Raw genomic sequence first — 12321 nt, forward strand, 5'->3', positions numbered from 1 at the left:
AATAGCTTACAATTTCTGCATACATTTATGAAATATGTTGTATTTAAATTAAATAAATCAATAATATAAAACTGTCTATCAGTTTTTTTTTTTTTTTTTTTTTACCCTGTTTACCAAAGGTATCTTGCCTCACATTTTCCGTTTAAATGTATTATTTATGACGTAAAGTCCCTGTAGACCAAACATCAATGTCTGACACTGAATAATGTCAGCATTTCTGTAATTAACAGGATGGTGACTTTGGCGAGTGTTAAAGCGTCTGTGTGCGTGTGCGTGTGTGTTCGGGCTGGTTGTGCCCTGTCCTGGCAGGTCTGACACAGGAATGCCAACTGTTCAAACACAAGCCCATGAAAACACACGCTTATGGCCACAGGGTGTGTCCAGACCCTGCCGTCCTCCATAGCAGAGTGAGATACCAGCTGTTTGAGAAGATGTGCTCTGTCAGCATGCACATTTAACTGTCCGTCGGTGCTATATATTGGCCTGTAGCAGTAGTCTAATCCTTCATATGGGAGCTCGTGGCCCCCCTTTCTTTAGACTGTGTCGGATAGACAGATGGCATGCATGCGTGTGCATGATTGTAATCGAGAGGAACCAATCACAGATGCTCTGGCTGGCCGTTTCCTGTAGTTGGGGGCAGATTTATGGTTTTTGGATGCACCTTTCCCTCTTTGCGGCGTCCTGAGTAAAGCCATCTCGCTGTAACCTGATCTTATTTTGTGCGTCTCTGTATATTTGTATGATCGCATAGGGGCGAATGTTATCAGTATGTGTACTTTTGGATAAACTAGGAGAACCTTGGAGGGTTTAAATTGTCCCTCGCTTTGGGAACACAACGAACCTTCAAGTCCTGTGTGAACTTGGGTGTGTGAAGTCTGACGGTGAAATACAATGGACAGAAAGAGTCCCGCTGCCTCCCATAGCAAGGTGTTTCCTGCCTAAAACGGTGCAAAGTCAGCATGTATTGAGAGAAATAGACGAGCACACACACATTAAAGCTGTATTAAAAGCCTTTAGAGAATCCATGCATGAGTGATTTTACGTTCAAGGGTTGTTATGCATGATGATTAACCCCTGTTATCATGCTAAAATCACCATTATGCATGCCTTGCGTAGTTTATTGCTTTTATAAAATGGCAACAGCAATGCAAATCTAGGATGACAGGATTTATTAGGGATGCAAGATACGAGGTGTATTTCAATATTTAAATTTATCATTTACATTTAGCATGTTTTCTTCTTCAGTGATTTTGTTTCTAAACACATTAATTTCCTGTATTTACATTTAGACCTTTCATTCAATCATATATTTATATTAATTTTTTATATATATATATATATATATATATATATATATATATATATATATATATATATATAAACAATTAATTAACATATATATATGAAAGTAAATGCATAATAAATGAAGAGTTTATTTGCAAAAACCGATAAACGGCACTTTAAAAAAATAAATAAACTGATTGCCTTGCATTATTCTCCACACATCCACATTTTTAAATATTATATATTTAAATGTATTCATAAATATATTATAATTAATATATATAAATAATTTTAATATTGGATATTTATTTTTGTGTTTTTATTTGTTCTATTTTTACATTTAGACTAATTTTGCCTTCAAACTCTCATTCAATCAAAACATCTTTTTTCTTTCTCTTTTTTAATACAATTTCTATTTAAAATATTTCTTTTTATTATTGTTTTAAAATGTATTATTTAAAATGTTATTTATTTTATAAATGAACGTGTAAATTAATAATATTGGAAATTTATTTTAGCATTCTCATTTGTTTTACATTACTCCTTTTTTTATTTTTATTTTTATGTGTTTTACTGTTAATAGACCCGGTGTCTCTTTGCTGTCATTTTATATTTAGAAAATGCATTGGTGTAAAGGGAATTATGGTTCACGTGGGAGTGTGTGTTTTAAAAATGCACAACCATGTGTTGAAGTGCCTATAAAAAACTAAATACAGTCTCATGAATATTTGATTAAAAGCTTTTGGATTATTAATGTTTTTTTTTTGTTGTTTTTTTTTTTTTGCATGTCACGTGCACGTTTTAAAGGCCTGCTGTGTAGTTTAAAAACTATCCCACAGGAACTTACTAACACACACACACACCTATATGAGGCCTTCCTATTAGTCAGTAGATATTTAAGACTCCATGAAATGGTTTGATGAGCATTTTTTCCCTTTTGAAACAGGAAGTTAGTGAAGGACTCTTAATTTAAAACCACACTGAAAGCAATGAAATCTCATTCAAAATGTATTCATTCCAGCAATTGTTGGTTGGAAAAGTAAAAGGAAAAGTAAAAGGGAAAGTATGAGGTTATTACTGTTGAAGATGCACCACCAGCAAACCATAATTTCTTTCTTTAATCTGCTAATCAGAGACTAGCATCAGGGGGATGGGATGTTCTCTTTCTAGTATTTTATTGGTTCCTGTGCATACTAGTTGAGTCATCAGTCTTTTGGTCTGTTTTCCTGGAAGAGAAGTACAGTAAATTTTAATTGACATGCACTGAAAGCCACAAAACTTTCATTTAAATTTAATTTAAGATCATTAATATTCCATACCATAGCCTAAACCAGTTCTAAAATGCAAATGCGAAGTACTCTGTAACTGTTTGCATTTGTACAAGTGAACAAAGGCATGAGTAATGAAACATTGTTCTTTTTTTGGTTTTGTCGGTCACTTTGTCCTCAAATGAGTCCGAGATACATACATCATAGGGTGCGCTCAACCCACAATGCCACAGAACTTAATAATAAAGTAATAAATTCAGTTTTTAATGAAAAGAAGTCTTCAAACGCTGCATGACCCGCAGATATTCGCAGGCTGGTGATGATTAACTCTGTGTGTGTGTGTGTGTGTCCGTCCTGCAGGCCCCCCCTGCCTCAGTGGCCTATGGAGAGGATGAAGAGGTTTAAGAGACGTTTGTCACTCACTCTGCGTGGTAGCCAGACGATCGATGAATCGCTTTCAGAGCTGGCGGAACAGATGACCATCGAGGAGAACAGCAGCAAGGACAGCGGTGAGTGTGCGCGCTGTACCTTTCCTGTTGTTTGCTGTGTCTATATTGTGTGTGCAGGGTCACTGTTAATGTTAAGTAGTTCAGATTAGAGGCTGATTTATTAGCACTTTGATTAGCTTGTGGAACAAGAGCTCTGGAAACCTGGAAGAGGTCCACGGGAGCGGAAAAAAGGCCTTGTGTTACGACTCGGGACGCAGGGGCTCTATAAACTGATTATTAGATTTTCTAACAAAACTAATTGAGTAAAGTCTATTATATGATGTAACACACCACTGCAGCATAGAAAACCTGTTTTGCATGCATTCGACATTCATGTTGTAACTTTTTTTTTTTTCCACATTTTCATCTTTATTTCACTTATATTGCTATGTCAACACATTGTGTATCACTACACTAATATTTGAAGACCACAAATATTCTGCATTCTTGCAGATATGTGAAAGACGGCTTCGTGTTTGCTTTGGCCTGACCTCTGAGATTTCCACTCGGGTAGTGACTGGACCCTTGTATTTCTTTTTTTCAATTTACAGCAATAAATCCAGGGCATTTAATTGAATCTCTTAAAATAACTTAGAATGTGTACTTTGTTGTTTCATAACTACTTCAGTTTCAATATAAGTTACGTTGACCTGTCAAGTCATTCTGGAGTGTTTAAAACAAATGACAAGCTTGTGTTTTTGTGAACTCTTACCACTTCTCCGTTGCCTTTGGATACTTTACTCTCCCTTTTTAATATTTTTTTTTTATGTTAAAGGAGTACAAGTTAAGCTCAATCAACTGTTTGCTGATTGCATAATGATTATCAACACAAAATAATTTTGGGGAATAAAATTGAGACACTTAAAATGGAAGTTAAAGAGGACCATTTTTGGAGGATCCTTTTTTTTGTTGTTGTTCTGTAAAGCTGCTTAAATCAATGTTTACACTCATTTTACGGTCACTTCAGGTTTTTAAACATTATGTTGTCGTAAAGTGGTTTGAACAAGTGAAGATTTTTTTTTTTTCTTTTCCCACATTAAAATCATGTAAACATATAGTGTGTCTTGTGTCTGTAGTATTCAGGATTACTTGAAATGAAATAAATGTTAACTGAAATAAAATATTTAAAACTTTTTATAAAAAATATATATATATGTATATATATTTCAGCTAGATTCCAAGGCAACATTTCTCATATTAAGTTTAACTTGGTGTACTAAAATGACTAAAACTGAAATTAAAAAATGAATAAAAATTTTATAAACGCATATTAAAAAAAAAAAAATTCTAAAAATGACAAACACATAGACACAAAAATACTAAAGCTTTAACCAAAGTTAACCTGAAAATATAAAATTCTAATATTTTAATATTCAAAAAAAAAAAAAAAAAATTTTTTTATATATATTCCATTGTAAGTCTTACTGTAACCCAGAGTTTTGTTTTATTTAAAGAAAATGAGCGACATTCATTTATTTTGGTAACATAATGTCTTAACTTGAGTTTGAACCCAAAATATTCCTTGTTTCTCTCTTTGCTCACAGTATTTACACCTAGAGTATTTTATTTTCTCTGGGTCGCCTGTATTGACCATGTTAGCTTGCGTTAGTCACCCTGGCACAACCATTTCAAGCTGCGTTGAAAATCTGTCATTCTGATCTGTCATAACTGAAGCCTGTGCCGTTTTTGTGACCATATACAGCCAGGGAGCCAGGACTGATGTGAAAGAGTCCGCTGTCATGCTTCCAGTCAGCCCGAATGCCTGAAGCAATGCAATTTCAGTTAAAAAGAAACTAAGCAAAACACTCCCTGTCCTCTTCCTCAAAGTGCTTTTTCTTCTCCTCGCGCTTGTATGTTCAGCTAGCTAGTAATTACGTAACAGCAATGACACCCCTGTGAGGAGAATGAGAGGAAGGGAGCATGTGACAGCTTGTGAGAGACGGTCTAAATTAGCTCCGTTGCCTTCTGGCCGACCTAACTGATGGACTGGATTCAGACAGACTGATTCAGACTGTACAATGAGACTCTGTGTAAACTGGAAGCCAGTGTGGTATGAGTTCCAGTGCATTCCCGCTTACCTTCCATCCTTGGCGCACCCGCTGGGCGTATCAAGCGCTTGACTGAGGTAAAACAGTAACCACACTTATCGAAAGCACAGATTCAACTGCCCTGACTCGGAGCACCTATGAGGGAGGGTTTTAATGCAAGTGGGAAATGTGGTCAAAATGTTCTTGAGTGTAGGCTAACTGGGTTCAGAAATGGTTTTCAAGCCTTTTTGCCTCAAACTTCATGCCGAATTGAAAATCACCCTTGAAATAGGACACATTCAGCTCAGGGTGAGCTTGCAGTTTACATCCGAGCATGAACTTTATATAATGAACTAAATCAAACCCAACCTGATCTCATGAGGAGAAGCAACTACAAGGTGATTTCGTATGATTTCGTACAATTTGATTCACATTTAAAAACATGCCGTTTTTGCAGTTTTCCTCCTAAACCTAACCGTCATTGGGATGCAAGCAGATCACCAAAAACATGCGACTGAGCTCATACTTATTCATACATAGTAGCCCCCAATTGACCAAAACACAAAATAGTTATTGATTGCAGCATTTTTAAGCATTATAGATGCATTAAATCACAACCGTAGGCATCAAAGTTATGCTGCGTTATTGCATTTCTCACTTTAACCTAAAATATAGATAGAAATGCACACGTTCTTCTGAAATATACTCAGTCCCAGAATGCATTGTTAAACGCAAATGACCATGTAGATATTATTCAGTGAAAGTACTGAAAGTAGTTTCATCTAATTAAAAATGACCCAATTTCTGTGTATGCTCTGTGTTTTGTTTTGTTTATTAGAATATAGCAATGCTATCTATTCACCACAGAATAAACTAATGGTTGACCAGTGTAGATTTAAAATTTTTTTTTTATGGCTGATGCCAATATCTGCAATTAAATTGAGTTGTTTTAAATAATATTTATATAAATAATTGGGGGGGGGAATGAACTTTTTAAAAAATAAATATTTTATTTAAAATTTTTAATTAAAAAATATTAGCAAATATTGTCCAATATATTGCCATTGGTGATATATTCGTCTACCACTAGGTTAAATCAAAATAAAACATGAACATAGCTGGTTTTTACATGTCTTTAATTTGATGAGCCCTATTTGTGCCTATTAGCGAGTATAGGGTTGCAACGATATGACGATATGTGTGATGGTTTATCACGGTTTGAACGTGCATTGTTATCATACCGTAAACATTTGCATATCAAAAGTGAATGAAAAAAAACCCCTCACCTGCGCATATGCAATTTATTTCCCCTCGGCTGCTTCACTCTGCATTCACTTGGCTTTTTACATGCATGTACAGCGGAGACAGAGATTATATCTAATCTCCATTCCCACCGAAAAAAAAAATTAAAATCTGCAGTATGGGAATACTTTGGATATTTACGCGGATTTGTCCTTGAGGACGGATCCAATTTGCAAAAATGTGGACGCAAAGTGGCTGCAAAAGCAGGCAATACATCCAACATGTTTGCTCATATTCGCGGACACTATCCCTCTGTGCAGATAAAGGTATGTCGCATTTATAACAAGTTATAAATTAAGGCCGTATGATTTCCGTGATGCAGAGGGAATCCCTGTGCAGTCATGAACATGGAATTTACAGTATAACGAGGATGTCACGTAAAACGCGCAGTCTGATCGAAGGATAAAGCAAAAGTAGATGTGATGTGTCTGTGAAGCATGAAGAGACAGCTATATAAGTAATCTGCTTGTTTCTGCATGTCTCTGAGTGGCACTGTTTTATCTGCTACATACTGAAGTACGCATGACACTAATGGTGTTTTCAGCATCTACATAAACATGAACATCAGCAGAGCTGCTCTGAGAAAAAAACCTAAATAAACATTTCCTAGTTTTATTTGAGAAAAACCATACACTGAAACTCAAAGGTCCGCTACAACCCGTCAAAATAAAAGTTCAATTTAACTTGAAATTATGACAAATATATATATATATAATATTCTTTATAATAGTTTATTTATTTATTTAAACATTAAGGCATATCATGTTTGTCCATGTTTTAACTTAGTATGCCACAGAATTTTGCCAAAAATAAGTTGTTAAAGTTTCATTTGATAAGATTTTAAAACATTAATTAAAATGTTAAAGTGTGATATAGATATACATAGTGTATAGCTTTATTTTTTCAATTATTATTATTTTTTTTTTTAAATGAAATGAAATTTAGACCTATTTATTTTTTGTAGAAGGGAGACTTCAATACTTTCATTAAAATGTTTGTTGTAATAAAGGATTTGCTCACTCTAATAACTTGCTCTTATTCTTTTAAGAATAACATTACAACCCTATTAGTGAGTGTTAACATTTCCGTTTAGTCATTTATAAGATTCTGTTTTGCTGCCTTAGACATTAGCTATGTAGGTATCGAGACGGCTTAGATGGGCTCAGAGTCTGTGTATGTGTTTATCTTTATATCTGGATGAACATGGCCTTATCTGCATGTCCTGATGCATTGCAGCTGGTAACATTTATTACTGTGTGTACATTGGTCTGTCAGCAGTAAAAACATCCTCCCTCACTCGTGCCCTAAACACTAGCATCCAGAGAAGGCAGGTTTTTTAATAATTTTAATTTTTTTACGTGAATGTTGCACTCTTTCACCAGTGCGAGTGCACAGTGGTCTAAACATGCCCACTCAGCTCTGCATACACACATTAACAGTGTGGATGTTTTTAGGTCTGTGTGTTGAATGTGGGGAATGGCTGTTGACCCAGCCGGTTTTTTTTAGGCAGACTGATGAATGTTTTATTAAGACCCTGCCATTACGTAAGGAACTTATGCCCGCTCTCTTCTCTTTCCTCTCTAATCCACATATTAGCAAGGGTTTCTAACTTCTGCCGGCTTCATCCAAGTCAGGGTGAATCCTCAGCCGCTGCAGCCCATCTGGAATAATGTTCAGAGGAATATTATGCACTGCGATGTCTGTAAAATAACCGTTACTTTAAAGAAATAAATTAATAATCTTTATTTTAAAATAAATAATGCCTATGTTAGAGATGTAGTTTTCATTAGGTTTGTTGGGACATCTGAAAGAATCATCATTTAATTTAAAGATTTAAAAGTTCTGTTAATTATAATAATTATAAGTGAGCCATTTGATTTATAGTCTCACTTTACCCTCAGGAAAGATGTGCATGCAATATGGAAACGAGAGCAGATGAATGGACGTTTCCATCTCATTAATGTTGAAGACTGTTCAGAAGAAAATTACACACTGCTTTCAGGTTTCACATCAAATTTTTAAGATCTTTTTTTGTGCAGTCGTAGATGCAGTCAGCAACATGCCAGATGCAGGAGGCAGAGTTTAGCTTGGAGGAAGCCAAATCCTGATTGATATTTTTATTTATTTTATTTTTTTTAAATATGTGCACATGTGCAAGATAGTACGCACAAACATTTTGTTTTCTTAAAAAAAAAGACCAAATCTGTTGAATATTTTCTTTTCTTTATTGTCCCCATAGAAAGTAATTTTATGCATTTTGTAAATTAACATTAACATTTACATAGTAACACTTTTAATAACTTATTTTTATATTTGTATAACTTATAAGGTAATGTGATATATATTGTGTATGTTATATCCAGTACAGGACAGTCATGTGCACCCTCTGCCTTGCTAAATTTATTCTTTAGTCATGCGTGTGGTTTTTTGTTTATTTGTGCTTCGTAGTTCCCCTACATTTCGAACGCTCTCTGAAGACATGCTCCATCTCGATAAGGAAGAATGAGTGTGAGTTTATGTCTGCCTGTGTTCATTTTGGTGTTCAGGGTGCTGCACAAAGACCCCTAAGAGCCCATCACCAGAGACTGTCGGCACAGCAACCGTAGACCCAACCTCACTTTGGGCCCAAGAGCTTCTGCTGACATGAAATATTTTCCTCAGGAGCACTGTTGCTTAGCAACAAAATAGGATAGGTATCGAGTTTACATTTTATATACTTATGCACTGAAAAATGACAATGATATGTTCTCAGTAGTGTGAAAAATAGTGCACGTCTGTCCAGATTCCACTATTTTGTCGTAATCGCACAACCTCAGATGCTGTCGGCGGGACCTTCCTGCATCTGACAGCATGACATATCGTCACGGCCAGACCTGTTGAGCGTTGGCCGTGGAACATTCCAGAGTTTCCATGATGTACTCTGCTTGTATGGAAATAAAGTCCCTGTGCGCAGCTGGCCATGAGTGGAACTTTACCACATAGGCTCGGGTGGATCAGACCTGCGCCGGGTGTGTGTGTGTTTGTGAGCCTGGTGTTTTGTTGGATTGTCCTTAGTAAGCAGGTTGAAAGGCCTGTTGTAATGAGAGACACAGCTGTGGTGTGGGAAGATATGAGGGAGAGAGAGAGAGTGCGGCCACAGTGAAAAAGAGAGCGCGCTCTGAATAAATGAAGATACGACACCATCAGAATTTCATGCTCAGGCATCAAAACAGAGTCTGCAAACAACATTGTTTAACACGGAATCCGAATTGGGTCTATTGATCTACCTATTACTGTGAAGAAGAAATGATTGCCTTGGTAATCTTTCATCACAGTGTAATAACTCGCTCTGCCTATGAAATGACTTTCCATTTTTGCTGACATCATCAGGCCCTCTTGTTCCCCTCCGAATAAAGAGATCAGTTTTCACAATGCAGTCAGACCTCAAAGAATAAAATCAAACCTAACTGTTTTGTTTTTGGTTAGGTTTTGGTGTTTTGGTTTGGTTTTGGTTTTATATTGTTTGTCTTTTCTTATTTTCAGTCATGTTAGAAGTAAAATGGTTTGTGAACACAACTGCATTTTGGTTTTACCACTTAACACCAAATCCCAAAGAATAAAATCAAGCCTACCTTTTTTTTTTTTTTTGGTTTTGTATTGTTTTTCTTTTTCTTTTTTTTCAATCATGTTAAAAGTAAAATGCATTTGCATTTTGCCTTTACTCCAAATCCCAAAGTTTTTGGGGTTTTGTTTTGGTGTTTGACCCAAATTTGTTATACATCTTAGATTAAGCCCTTTACACATACTTTTCTCTCTTTTTTGAGTGCAGCTTTATAATGTAAGACTTTATAAATAAAACTGACAGAAATAAACAAGTTGCTAAATTTTTTACTCAATTTTTAACCTCAATATACAATTCTTTCTTTATAATAAGCAAAGCAAAAAAAAAAAATTCTATTATGTAGACCTGTTGGTACCATTATCAAGTGTTCAGGATATTATAGTGCCCCTATTATGGACCTTTCATGCAGAGTGTAACAGCTCTAAGTGAATGAAAACATCCTGCAAAGTTTTAAATCTGAAAGTGCACCGTATATAAAGTTATTGTCTCTCAAAAGAAAGAGTCGACCCTGAATCATTGAAACGAGCCATTTCATGTTGACGTCAACATGAAACATTTGCATATTGCCCGCCCACTTGTTGGTCTTTTCGTGTTGGTCGGAATGAAAATGCAAATTCATTCTTTGCCACTAGGTGCCGCTTTTAGAGCAGTAAAATAGCTGTTTCCCCGGTAATGCTGCTCTCACAGATGCTGCTTTATCAGGCATTACAGGCATGATTAAATGAAAGTGAGACAAATCGGACCAATCACCGCAAATTGGCGTCACGCAAAGGAGGGGTTTGGAAAAATGAATCGTTGAGTGAATCGTTTGGGAGTCGCTGAGCAAGTAAGGTAAAAATAAATGCATAAGACAATAAAATAGTTTTTTTGACCTTGCATGCATGTCAACCTGTTTTTGGGGACTCCCAAAACCAAAATATGAACCTTTCTTTACCCATAATAGGGGCACATTAATGATTTTCAATGTTTGACCCAGGGATCAAATTTGACCTAGGCGGATGCGATTGGGTTGTTTAGAGACATAGAGCCTCGCCGTTTGTGTGTTTGTATGTCTGAGCATGCTGCGGTAGAATGAATTTTAGATTACAAAGTCCCAGAGAGCAGCTCTTTATCTCCTTATGTAATGCAGTACCACTGCGGTGCTGTGTGTGTGTGTTTGTTTTTTTTCATGTGTGTGTATATGGGTGTGTGTGCGAGCTCAAGGAGGGGTTGGTTGACCAGACAGGTGGTGTGAGCAAAAACAGGTGGGCGGGACAGGTGCACACACTCGCGCACACACACACACACTCTCACACACACACTCTCACACACACACACACACACACACACACACACAGTGCGATGGTCATATAACCTCTACAGTTGTTGATTAAATTTAATATATGCAGTGTATATTTGATCTGAAAGGCACATTAGTGTCGAGTGTCAACAGTGGTTCTATTGGTTGATAATGTGTTGTCATATCAACAGCTATTTAATAATTAACTCGCCTTTTGATTAAAACTTGAGTTTGTTTGATTGATGCTTTATCATGCCTTGTGTTGATTTGCCTCAAATGACTCCAGTATTAACAGCTGCTTTCCTATTGGTTTAAATGTTGCTATAGCAACACCTTTGCTATGATTGGCTTGTCTTTCGATTAAAAGTGAAAAGCACAGCAGATGTTGCCTTCCCAGCATCACTCAGCTTGATGGAAAGTGAAAGATATGAGTGATTATGTCAAGACATCACTGGTTTCTAGAAAGTTGCCAGTTTCCCTTTATTGCTGTCGCTTCTCTTTGACCTCAGCGTAACCTCATGTAGTAAAGTGATACTTTTATTGAAATATTATTGACTGCTTCGCACCTATGAGGATATAAATCTATTCATGCAATTACTGATGTTTTGTGTGTGTATTGATGGAGGTCTCGTTGTTATTTCAGAGCCCATCGTGAGGAATGGCCGGCCGCCGTCCTCCCACAGCATGCACTCATTTTTGCACCAGTACACGGGCTCCTTTAAGAAGCCTCCCCTGCGCCGACCGCACAGTGTCATCGGAGGCAGTCTGGGGTCCTTCATGGCAATGCCTCGAAACGGCAGCCGTCTCGGTGAGTGGCCAATCATAACACACTTTCAGGCTGTTTTGAAGAGCCTTCATTTAAAGACCTATTCAGAAGTATTCAGCATTAAACGTGATTCTTTAAAAAGACAAAATTCATCATGCACATCTTTGGACTGTTTAATATAATGTGCAGCAATAATCCATTGCATTGGACTTGACAAAACAGCAAAAAATGGATATGAATTGTCGTAATATTTAAACATTTTAATAATTGTAATATAATTTCATTTCTTATTTTAATTTAACAGTT

At 36.3% G+C, this 12321-nt stretch overlaps 1 protein-coding gene across 1 annotated transcript in view; it reads left to right on the top strand.

The window, feature by feature from the left end:
* The window catches only part of cdk17 (cyclin dependent kinase 17), a 58888-nt gene that overhangs the window by 30795 nt on the left and 15772 nt on the right, over positions 1 to 12321 (top strand). Inside the window, exons 2-3 of the mRNA XM_058772151.1 lie at positions 2913 to 3061; positions 11893 to 12057. Of these exons, the coding sequence (XP_058628134.1) occupies positions 2935 to 3061; positions 11893 to 12057 (292 nt within the window). The 5' untranslated portion in view covers positions 2913 to 2934. The remainder of the gene's footprint in view (positions 1 to 2912; positions 3062 to 11892; positions 12058 to 12321) is intronic.

The sequence above is a fragment of the Onychostoma macrolepis genome, chromosome 04 (genome assembly GCF_012432095.1).
Source record: "Onychostoma macrolepis isolate SWU-2019 chromosome 04, ASM1243209v1, whole genome shotgun sequence".
Lineage (NCBI taxonomy): Eukaryota > Metazoa > Chordata > Actinopteri > Cypriniformes > Cyprinidae > Onychostoma > Onychostoma macrolepis.